Source organism: Condylura cristata, unplaced genomic scaffold, assembly GCF_000260355.1.
Source record: "Condylura cristata isolate star-nosed mole 26May11 unplaced genomic scaffold, ConCri1.0 scaffold00011, whole genome shotgun sequence".
NCBI classification, from domain to species: Eukaryota; Metazoa; Chordata; class Mammalia; order Eulipotyphla; family Talpidae; genus Condylura; species Condylura cristata.
Genome location: NW_004567112.1, coordinates 37,751,931 through 37,763,924, shown reverse-complemented (window position 1 = coordinate 37,763,924; position 11,994 = coordinate 37,751,931). Strand labels below are relative to the sequence as shown.

General features: G+C 56.6%; 1 protein-coding gene across 1 annotated transcript in view; it reads left to right on the top strand.

Annotated features, from left to right (window-relative positions):
- The window catches only part of CDH23 (cadherin-related 23), a 330,906-nt gene that overhangs the window by 206,444 nt on the left and 112,468 nt on the right, over window positions 1-11,994 (top strand). The window contains exons 12-16 of the mRNA XM_004681069.2: window positions 1,638-1,702; window positions 3,243-3,480; window positions 3,821-3,926; window positions 5,886-6,013; window positions 10,429-10,501. Of these exons, the coding sequence (XP_004681126.1) occupies window positions 1,638-1,702; window positions 3,243-3,480; window positions 3,821-3,926; window positions 5,886-6,013; window positions 10,429-10,501 (610 nt within the window). The remainder of the gene's footprint in view (window positions 1-1,637; window positions 1,703-3,242; window positions 3,481-3,820; window positions 3,927-5,885; window positions 6,014-10,428; window positions 10,502-11,994) is intronic.

Below are 11,994 nucleotides of genomic sequence, written 5' to 3'. Positions count from 1 at the left end.
GGAGCTGTCACCAGCCTCCTGCTACCAGGCCAGCTGTCATGGGAGCGCCCTCGGGGGCTCGTATCCTACAAGGTGCTATGTGGATTTAGAGGAAAACTTGAAGGCCAGCGCTGCCACTAGCAGCCGTGAGGTCCGGCGAGTTACTTGGCAGTACCTTGTCTGCTTCCTCGTTTCTCAAAGGGAGTTAGAGCGGCACCGACCTCACGGAGCGCGGTAAAGTGTCTGTAAGGTGTGATGGAGGTGGGAGTGGAGATGTAGCTACAGATGACAGAGTTGCCACCATCTTTCCAACCCGCCTTTGTATCCAGGCCCTGTGCTAAGTCCTGGGGACAACAGGCCCCGGGGACCCTCCCCAGCCCAGTGGAGTGAGAAGCCAATCCATGGACAGGCTCAGCCCAGCGGGACATTCAGGGCTGGGGACATTTGAGCCAGGGCAGAGCCCTAATCCAGCCTTGGGGAGCTGGGGGTGACAGGTGTGCCAGCTTGGAGAGGGAGGATGCCATCTGGGCAGAGGGGAACATGGGAATAGCCAGTCTGGCCCAGGTCAGAGATGGCCAGAGCCAACAGCATGGGCTGGAGGATGGGCCAGGGAAAGCATGTGGGGGTGGGGGGGGCTGTCCCCCTCCAGGGAGCCCTGGAAGGCCTTCAGCAGGACTGCAGAACGGCCAGATTTGCTGCCTCCTTCTCGGGGGCGCAGGGCCCCTAGTCTGCCCTGCTGCAGCCTGGCGCTGGCCGGAGCACCGCGGCAAGGCCCTCAGTCAGTGCCAGCTGTTCTCACCCTGGCAGGGGCACAGAAGCCGCTTTTCATCTTTTTATTATTCTGCTTCATGCATCTGAAAAATGAAAATTCTCCCTCTCCTCTTCACCAGGCATACATATTTCATAGGGTCATTAGATGGTGACACTAAAGGACTCACAAATCTTCCCTGGTCAGCACTGGCAGTCTGGGCGGGCAGTGAGAGGCCCCTAGGGAGAAGGGTCACTGTGGGAGCCATGGCTATGCCCAGTAGCCTGGGGCAAGGGTGGGAGCCAGTGTCTTCCCAGAGGGAGAAGACAGTATCATGTTGCCCCCCGAAACTTGTCCCCTAGTTTCCTTGGGCTTGAGCTGCTCCACCACAGGGGTTTCCAGCAGGAGGGCATTCTGCCCTCTGCATGCAGTGGGTTATTTCCAGGGTTAAAGGAGTAGGACCTCTCCCATGAGGTAGCTCATCTGTCTTGGAGGGTTTGGAGGCCGGGGAACCACTGGAGGAAGCCTCCATATGGTTAGGCCCACCCCTGCCTTTGCATGGCATATTTTGCAAACCCCTAGGTTGTGACCACAGCCAGAGGTCGAGGCCTCTCCCGTAGGCCCTCCTGGGCATCTGTAGAGAACAAGCCTGCCTGACCTGAGCTGAATCCAGGAGGGGAAGTCGTGCAGAGTTAGGGACCTAAGGGGAAGAACTAAAGATCCTCTTAAATGCCCTCTCGCATATAAACTGTGACTGCTGGCAACCATTGTATACATCACAGCTCTAGAAAATTCAGCCCAGGACAGATAATTTTTACGGGAGAATCACAGGTTTGCTGTGCACATTTCCTGGTGAGATGAGGGCTTCACCTCCTGTACCAGTAATGACTTTTTGTTCTGAACTTTGCAGGCAACAGACAATGACGTGGGCACCTTTGGGGAAGTGAACTACTTCTTCAGTGATGACCCTGACCGGTGAGACACCCCAGCCCACCACAGTGGCTCTCTGCCCCTCACAGGTGGGGAAACCTCTCCTTTGGGGCCCAGGACAGGTGCTGTGCCCCGGAGCCAGCACTTGGGGCTGGAGGTGGAACCCAACCGAGAGCACCAATGCTGGTTTGGTCCTGATGGTGGTAGGGTCTTGCCGGATTCCCTGTACTACCTGGGGCAGTTTCTCTGACCTTCAAAGCATAGCCTTTAGCTTTGGGAATGAAGAACCTGGAAGTCCCAATGACACGCCCGCAGCAGTGGTTAGCATTTACAGAACTACTGTGCCGGGCTCACGCTGAGCGCTTTACACACACACTATCTGACGTAACCCTCACAACTGGATGCAGGGTGAGGGATGTCAGCACCAGGCACTGTTCTCATGCCCACTTCACAGATGTGGAAACTGCAGCCCCGGTCATTTGCCCCAAGTAGCTTGCAAAGCCAGGCCTCTGTGTGTAGCCTTCACCAGCAGGACACACAGCCTTCGGCAGGCGGGGCCTCACAGCATGACCTAGCCATGATGGGGGGTGGCTGGACTCAGGGCCTGACCTGTGCCAGCCTTGCCCTGCCCCCACCAAGGACCTGTGCCATTGCTCTGCCTTATGTTCAGTTTAGCTGAGCCTAGGGGAAACCCTCACGTTGTAACATCATCAGAAGTCAAGTTGAATGCAGAGGGCACGTCTGCTTCTAAAAATGAAGCGTTGGATGCATCTGGAAGCCCACAGGATGAGTAAGGCAGTGGCTGTCAGCTTGGATTAGCAGCCTGCCAGTGTGGAAGGCCGGGAGAGGCGGAAATTGGTAGGTGTGCCTGCCCATTCTTCACCACTCTCTGGTGAGAGGAAGCACCCGGCCATGGGAAGAATGCCGAGGGCACCCCTGTCCGGGCAGCCGCATCGTGGGGCCTTGTCCTCATCATCTTGGGTTTGGCCACCTCCTGCCATCTTCTGGGCCTCAGGCTTTCCTGGTCAGAGCTGGGGCCTCCCAGGCTTGAAGGCTGGCAGATATCACCTGACAAGTCAGAGGAGGTTCCTGGGGGACGTCTGGGGGCTGGGGTGGGGGGCAGGTCCCAAAAGAGAAGCAGCCACCCCTCTCTTCTGGATGCTTTGCTGCCTGTGAAAGCATTTGGGTACAGAGCCATATGGGGTAGAGAATTTCTGGCCGTTGCACTTCACCAGCACCTCAACACCCCAGTAGGCAGCGTCGGCTCACAGCTCACTGAGGCCAGCTGTTCTGCCTATGTTTGTTCCTTGGTCACATCTGCCCCTGCCTGCCCTTTCAGGACCTGCCCACTCCACCCCTCGTGTGGTGCTGACCCAGCCGTCCACCTCCCAGCCCACCCACACCCGTTGCAAATCCCATTCTACTCATGTTCATGTAGGCTAAGACAAAAAGAAGGTAGATTGCAGACTTTGCTTCTTTCTGCTTCTCCCCGTGGGCAAGGGCAGGCTGGTAAACACGGTCCCTTATCTACAAGTCTGTTTTAAACTGGGGTGTGCGTTCTCTGCCTCCTTCCTGCCCGGCGCAGGTTCTCCCTGGACAGAGACACGGGGCTCGTTATGCTGATCGCCAGACTGGACTATGAGCTCACCCAGCGCTTCACCTTGACTGTCATCGCCCGGGACGGGGGCGGCGAGGAGACCACTGGCCGGGTGAGGATCAACGTGCTGGATGTCAATGACAATGTGCCCACCTTCCAGAAGGATGCCTATGTGGGGGCCCTGAGAGAGAACGAGCCTTCTGTCACGCAGCTGGTGCGGCTCCGGGTAAGATGCCAGGCTGCCCTGCCATCGGCCATCCATCTTGTCCTTCCCTGGTGCCTCTGTCTTGACTGCCCCCTTGGGAAGCTCCTGTGGGAGCTGCCGACCTCCCACCGAGAAAGAGTTCAGCCCAGATTTGGGGACTGGGCCTCCTCTGAGCACACCTCATCTCCCTGGTCACCGAGTGGGGTTAGAGTCTGTCTGAGCTTAAATTTTGGGCCGTGAGCCAGGACTGGAGCACCCAAAGAAGGGGTCTTCGAGAGGGACCAGCCCTCCCCTCCCACCCACCCTCATCCAGTCCCAACCCTCCAAAGGCTCACAGGTCCTCATTGGCCGTTCCTTGCAGGCAACGGATGAAGACTCCCCTCCCAACAACCAGATCACCTACAGCATCGTCAACGCCTCAGCCTTCGGCAGCTACTTTGACATCAGCGTGTATGAGGGCTATGGAGGTACGCGCAGGGCAGGGCTGCACGCTCATGATACTCTTGGGGCTGAGGGCTTCTGTCTGCCAGACACCCTAGACCACTCAGGGAAGCCGCCCCACAACCCACATTGGCTGGAGCAACACTCCACCTGGGGCTACCCTCCCATGGGTTCAGAACTGTCCCATCAGCCAGGTCTTCCTCTGGGTTTTCAGCCCACAGCAGCCCCACAGATGATGCTACCACAATCCGGGGGACCCCTATTTCCTGCTGTGGCTGTCTGGGCACACACAGTGTGGAGACTTATCTGCCAAATTTCCTTTAGGCTTGCTACCTTCCCAGGCCGGTACCTTTCCCCACTGGATGCAGGCCCAGTTCTGCTCTCTGAACCTTGCCCTGCCTGCCCTGCTGCAAGTCCTGGCTCCTAGAGCCCCAGCAGGGGACCCCAGCAGCAACTTCAAGCTCCACCATGCCAAGATGAGGCAACTAAGGCCCAGACACAGGGAACCACTTGCTTGAGGTCACACAGAGCTGTCAGGCCTGGCACTTGCAACCTGTACGACCGCCTCTGCAGTCTTGTCTCGCAGTACTCTCTGCCACTCCAGAATCTGGCCTCTGTGAACTCTCTACTGTGCTCTCCCCTTACAGTGTTTGCGCCCATGTTTTTGCAGACTCTGTTCCTTCTGCTGGGAAAGCCCTTCCTCCCTGTATTTTTGTCCTGTCTCCCTTTAACCTCTAACTCTAAGGGCTCAGTTGGGCACCCCACCTCTGAGACGCTTCCCTGATGCTGGGTTAGGCGCCCCCAAGGCAGAGTAGACGGGCATGGAATGACTGTGTGTCTGTCTGCGCACTCCCCTGCCCCACCTCCGCCTCCCCTTCCAGTGTCAAGAAATGCAATCACAGAAATTGCTGCCCTGGCCCCAGATGATACAGCCCAATATTCCCTATAAAATCTATGTTCCCCTGTAAAAAACTCTGAACAGTTTCATGCCTCTGCCCACCCTCGCACCTCTGCCTCTTCTCAGCTGGAAGAACCCCCCCTAGGTTTTATATTACTAAAGCAATACTTGTGTTCCCATTTTCCAAATAGAAAGTTGGAATTTAATATTGCTGTAATGCCTTTGCAGCCCACCTACGCCCCACTCCCAAACTAACATGCCTTCCCTCCCCAAATTGAGAATCCGTGGATTAAGCACGAAAGGGTGCTAATGGTGAGAGCTCAGATATGTGCAGTGCTGGCGGAGAAGATATTTGAGGGCCTAGATCTCCATCTTGGCTCCCCCACAAAGTCAGACTCCACTAGTCTGCCTTGGTCATTAAGGATCAAACAGTTGTGCCAAGGGTAGAACCTGCTCCGCTGTACTTGGTGTGCACCCAAGGGGTCCAACAGCACCCAGAGCAGGCCACTGGACGGACATGGAGAGCTCACGGGCCAGAGAAAAGTAAGGGAGAACGACAAGAAAAGAGACAGTCCAGCGGAGACCTGACTGGCAGCACTGGCCTGTGCTTATCGAGGGGAAGGCGTGGTAGCAAGGGCCAGAGAGCCTGGGGCATAACCCTGTGCTCCAGGCAGCTTCCAGATCGAGAGGGAATGCTCCATGAGATCAGACAGACAGACAGGCGGGCAGACAGGGGAAGTCGGGCTCTGGGTTCAGATGACCCCGGCCTCAAATGCTCGCTCTGTCCACTTACTGCCTGGATGAACTTGGGCCAGTTACTAAACATCTGGGCTGAGCTGCTCATCTGTGGAGTGGGGCTTACGGTACCACCAAAATAGCTACCAGCTGCTGGTCTCAGCACTAGGCCCGGCACACAGCCGCTGATTTAGAGACTGTAAGTCAAGGCCATGCGCCCCCAGGAGTTCAGAGGCAGGAGAGGGAAACCAGGTGTGCAGCCATGCCACCTCTGTCCAAAGAGAAGGTCTGAGTGGACGGGCGCGTAAAGTCTACTCACAGGGGCCCTGGGGCCCTACCCCTGTCGTTTCAGTGATCAGCGTGAGCCGTCCCCTGGATTATGAACAGATCCCCAACGGATTGATTTATCTGACGGTCATGGCCAAGGATGCTGGCAACCCCCCTCTGAACAGCACTGTCCCCGTCACCATCGAGGTGTTTGTAAGTAATCGAGGGCACTGGCCTGGCCCTTCCAGGGTGAGGGGTGGTGAGTGAGTCCCAGGATGTCAGGGATCCTGCCTGAGGGTCAGTGGTGTGGGACTGTGTCCCTACATCCTTGTCGGCCTCCACGCTTGGGGGCTGCAGACTGTCCCTTGGCCTCTGGCCAAGTCCTGCCCTTGAGACAGCAGCCAGGCTACCTCCCAGCTTTGCCAGGAAGGCCCAAAGCCCTGGGAGAGCCAGCTTTTCCTGCCTTAGCTTCACTGACGACCATGGGGCACCCTCTGTGAAGAGTAACAGGCAGGCTCACGCGGGGAGGAAAACACCCTGGGGTTCCTTCATTTATAGCACTGCTCCATGAAGTTCAAGGGAATTGTTGGGAGGCCGTCTCTTCTTTTCTCTCTCCCCTTCTCTCTTTTTCACTTTTACCTGCTCCTCTGAAGACCTAAAGGGGCCTGAAACCAAACATGAGTCTCAAGCTCACCCTCCTGCCTTCCACGTCCAAAATTATCAGCTGTCGAGTCCATCATTTGCTGTTCCCCCAGGGATCCCAGGGATGCCGACCGTGGCCTGATAGCAGGCCAGCAGGCCTTCCCCCCTAAGATGGCCCCACAGTGCATGTGCAAGCATGCCCGTCCACCCCGACCCAGCTCATAAAGCTGCTGCGTGCAGGAGAGGGAGAGAGCGCATTGATGGAAGAGTTAGTCCATTACCGACGCCGAGAGGATTAGATCAGATTGTCAGGTTAGGAGATACACTGTGATTTGACATACGCTCAGAAAGATCTCACCCAGGGCTGGCTTGCTGGGCACCTTCCTGTCACAGGTGGCTTGGAAACCCCAACACCTGGCTTTAGCAAGCTTTGTCCTTTCAATCCGAGGCCAAGGATCTGGGACCAGCTTCTGGGTAGCAAGGTCTTTGCTAGGCCAGGAGCCCAACTTGCTGGCTGAACAGGATGCAGCTGGAGTGGTGGAACATTAAGGGTGATGCCTGATGTGGAGGCTTATATAATGGGGGAGCAGCAAGAACAGGTCACATAGGAGATTGAGGCTGCAGCAAGGGAAGGGCAGAGAGCGTGGAGCTGCTTAACTGGCACTTGAGGCTTCAGCAGGTGGCGAGGAGTTCCGTGGAAACCCTGCACGGGCCTGCCTTTAACCTGCAGCCTCCCCTGTGAAACTCGGCGGGTGATGCCCATGAACTGGCATGCCTTCCCTGCCCATCACAACCCCTTCCTGGTACCCCGTGCCACCCAGCCCCAGCCCTGCCCTCATCTCCCCAGCCTGACCTTGGTTTCCCAGTCTTGACCACACAGCCTACTAGTCACTTACCGCTTTCCACTGGCCGGCGTCCTGCTCTCTCCGGCACATGGTGAGCCCCTGTGCTGAGGTGCAGCAGCCGGTGCGTGAGGGACGTGAAGGGGATTGAAGCCAGGAGGGGGAGGCGTGACCGTGGAGGTGTGTGGCTCAGAAACCCGTTCTGCCACACCTACCTGTGTGGCTTGCTATTCTTGTGCTCTCTGAGTCTGTTTCTTCATCTGCGACAGAGTCACTGCCTCGTGACCTCTCGGTGGCTGCCATTGCAGCTGCTAAGACGGTCACACAGCATCCTTTTACTTGCTGTCTCCAGGGCCAGTGGGTGGCCTAGAGAAGGCGGGCAGGCTGAGGCTCTGGGGAAGCAGGTGAGGGAGAGGAGAGGAGGTTGAGGGAAAGAAATTGAGGTGTCCTGTGCCAGCTCACAGATGGGCAGGTGGAGTTGGCCATCAGGATATTAGCATTTCTTGAGCTCTGTTCTGTGCCACATGGCACAATCTCTGTCAATCCCATTTCACCTCTGAGGCAGTGAAGATCCAGGGAGGAAGCCAGTGCCTTCCTTACCTACCAGCTAGAAGTCAGTGGCATTTGAATTTGCTTCCAGTCCTCCTAGGCTTTGAACTTGTTTCTGGTTCCTGGGTTCACATTCTTTCCTCCACACCCCTAGGTGTGGAACTTTGTGTGTCTGAGGAGGGCTGAAACCGCTCTTCGAACAAGCTCTCAGGCCACCTTAAACCTTAACTGTGGCTCTGGGGCCACAGTTTGAATAGTACAGGGCCCTGTAAGATCTACCCTTGAGGGACTCTCAAACCCAGGGACTGCCCCAAACCCCAGCCCTCTTCCCACCCTGTGGCTCAGTTAGGGAAGGTCTGCAAAGAGGCCTCAGTCCCTCAAACAGAGCCAGAGTGAGCAAGAAGACGGCTCAAGGACCAGCTATCCTTTCCCCACTAGGAATGTAAGAGTGGCCAGCGGCCTCAGCCTCTCCTGGGAATCAGGGTCACTGTGTGCCAGGGTGGGTGGGGCAGGAATCCACCTGGCCCTCTCCAGGGGAAGCCTGGCTCAGAGCCACCCCGGCCCAGCAGAAGGGACACTGTCCTCAAAGTCCTCAAAGCTGTCACCTGGGACCCTGCTTTCCTTCTGGGCCCACCTATACCGCCCCCCACCCCTCAGCGGCAAGGTCCCTGAGCAGCGGGGTCCCTTCACACAGATGCTTCCTCCACTGTGAGTGAGCTTCATGTCTCAAGCAGGGCTTTGTACCAAGCAGTCACTTGTGTCTAAGGAGCACGCTTGAAAAGGTCACCGCCTTCAGGTTGATTTTGCACGTGGGTAATTTTTAAGTATCTGTCACTTGGCTAAGCTGCCGCTTCCCTCCCTCCACTAAAGGGATTTTCTCTCAATTGAAACACACACACACACCAACAACCAGCAGAGCCGAAGTAGTTGATGGCTGCACTTACAGCCAGGCTTGGGGGTGGAGAGAGACAGATCAAAGCGCCAGGTCTGCAGGAGGAGGAGGCGCAGGGCCAGGTGATTCCTTTTCATTCACTGCTTGTTGGTTTTTAATAAAGAAGTCAAACTCGGTTTGTAGATTTCCCATTAGGGGACAATAAGCTTTTGTAGAGGGAGCCGCTGAATTAGAACTAATAGTGAATGCAGCACCAGGATCCAGGGAAATATCACTGCTAATAAGTTTCTGCCTCGTGCTCTGTCACTGACATTCTCGGCGCTGCTCCGTGCAGCTGTGCACAAGGTTTAGAGAGGTGCATGCATGGGGCACTCGTGCCTGCGCTGAGGGCCAGCGCTGCCCAGGTGTGCTGCGGGCCCCTGGGTGTCAGCAGGCTGCCAGTTCTCCAAGGCTGGGGAGAGGGTCAGAGCAGCAGGGGCTGTTACGCAGCCCAGAGCCAGGGGATTTCGGGGGAGCAGAGCATCCTTTTCTGGGCACTACAATTCTGGCAGGATGGGGTCCTCTGGAGTCCCGGGGTGGCCATCCAGCTCTCACACTGCTCACAGAAGTAGTGACTCCTCTGCTCACAGAAGTAGTGACTCCAGCAAAGGATCTGGCTCCAGAAGCCTTCTATTCAGAGAGCTCCTGACCCTGTGGGGAGGCCGGGCCTGGCACCAGCACAGAAGTGCAGCACTATAAACTGCCCCGGGCCAAGACCCTGCTGACACTTCAGCTCAGAGCAGGGCTCCTGGGGCAAGGGGAGAAAGCTGCGTCAGGTGGGCTGGCCAGGCTCCTGGAGGGAGTGCACAGAGCATTCTGGTGAAGTGATTGCAGAAAGCATCTGGTGAGGTTAAGAGCCTTAAGGGGAGGAAAGCTGCCCTTGATTGAGAGGAAGGAGATGGCTCACGGAAGAGGGAGAGCGAGAGGAGGCAGACGCCATGGCAGACTACGTCCAGCCCCTCCTGCTAGTTCAGCCCCTCGGCCCAGCACCATCCTCTAGCCACTTCCTGGCCTCCCGGCTGCTGGTGCAGGCTGGACTGCAGAGGAATTGCTCTAGAAGTGGAGGTGGTGGGCTCTGGGCTGGGATTGAGCAGGGACAGGCGAGGGTGGGGTGCCAAGGAATCGTTCTTGTGTCTGGGGAGAGAGTAGAACTCAGCTTGGGGATCCACTGACCCCACCTGCCACACGTGCTTCAGCATCTTCCAGGCTGGGGTGTTCCTTCATACCTCCCTTTCTGGGAGGTGTCTGGAATCTTCCACCATCACCTTGAAGGCCCGTGTGGGTATCCCAGGTGTGGGTGCTGATGAACTAAGGATGGGAGTGTGGAGTGAGGGCTGGAGCTCAGCCCCAAGCTGGCAGGGGGAGCCAGGACAGTTGGGGTTACAGGCAGTGTTTTGAGCACTGCCTCAATCCCACCTCCCACCCCTCATTGTCCCTTCCTTATCTCCCACAAGTTCTCCCAAGACCTGTCCTAGCTTCTGGGACCGTAGCTCAGCCAGTGGGCATCTGGCCCCTACCAAATGGGTATAGGCCGTGTCACCCCAGCTGACTCAGGTTATAAAGAGGCCCACGCTCCCCAGTGCCAGCCTGGCCCTGCCTCCTCTAACTGCCTGACTAGCCCCAACTGTGTCGCTGCTCCTGCAACCTGTCTGTTTTTCTTCCAGGATGAGAATGACAACCCTCCCACCTTCAGCAAGCCTGCCTACTTTGTCTCCGTGGTGGAGAATATCATGGCAGGTATGGGCCTAGCAGGGGAGGGCACACAAATCCAGGGATGTCCACGGCCCTCCCCAAGCCGGGCAGCCCAGTGGACACGCGAGAGGTGCCTGCAGAGTTGGGCAGTTACCTGCCAGCCGACAGCTATCTGCATGTCCCCGCTGCGTGCAAACATTCCCCTGGGCCCCCGGCCCTGCTCTCTTGCAGCTAGAGCCTAACAGGAAGGGAGTGATGACTGCTGATTTATTCAGTAGCCTTGATTAAAGAAGAACGTGCAGAGACGTGAGGCTACAGTGCTGTGAGCAGTTTCCAGGGACCACGATGACCCCAGGAGTGACCTTGAAGGATGATGTATGTTCTTAAGAGGCCAGAACAGCAGGGTCAGCCTCAGGTGATTTCTCAGATGGCAGGGCTAAGAACTACCATCTCCTTCCTAATTCCAGGGAACTCGTCTGTCCTCGAGGCAAGCCAGCAGCTTCACACTTGTAGCCGGAAAGGAATGTTCTAGTGAGGAAAACGACTGCAGCAGCCAGAGTAGTCAGAGACAGCTAGAGTCTGGGGCCATCTGGAGCCAGGAACAGCTGAGTCAAGGGCAACTGGAGGAAGAGGACAACTGCAGGAGTCGGGGCAGCTGGGCAAGGCAGGGGGTGGCCTGCGTCAGGCAGCTCTTCCCTGGCACTGTGCATCTGCTACGAGAGGCTCTAGGTTGCTCCCCTGGGGTCCGATGCCTTCCGTTGAGTCACTCCCAGGAGAATGTCCCTGCTGACGTGGTTGTCTGTACCCCCAGCATCACCAGCAACTCTGCCACAAAGGGGCCACATCCTGGCACTTAAATTGTGGCACTTCATCGCTGCCATTCTGGGTGTGTTGGATGCAAGGGTGTCAGTCCCCTATACAGGACCGAGCCAGATCAGCACAGCAGCAGCCATATCTGCAGCAAAGAGTGATTGGACCTGGCCTGCACTCTGCACACCCCTGAAGGAGCCTCGCCAGCCACCCCACGAATTAGGCTCTATAGTTAGACCCACTTTACAGAGGAAGAAGCTGAGGCTCAAATAAGATCGGGCAGTTGGCAGAGCACCTGCGGGATTCCATCCTGGATGTAGAGACTAGAAGTTCACAAAGTGGCCCTCCTTAACACCCTGCCAGAATTATTAGGGTGTCAAGAGGGCACCAGAGTCCAAAGCCGCAGTGTGAGGGGTGGGGAGCGAGTGGAGAGGGTGGGGAGCGTAGCCACAAAACACACAGCTCTCAGGAGCTGGGAAGGCTAACCCCCCAGCTCAGGATTTCACAGAAATGGAAATGAAGGTGAGGGCTGTAGCTAGACAGTAAAGAGAAAATAAAAACCCTTCCAAATTCCCCTTGTGAGCAAGATAAAGCAAGATGGAAATTGAATACAATAAATGTAGACTAATTTAATGTGGAACCTCATTTCTTTTTGACTCTAAAGTAAAAGCTGATTAGTCGGACCGTATTTAAGGCGGTGGCCTGCCAGGGCTTGGGAGAAGCAGTGG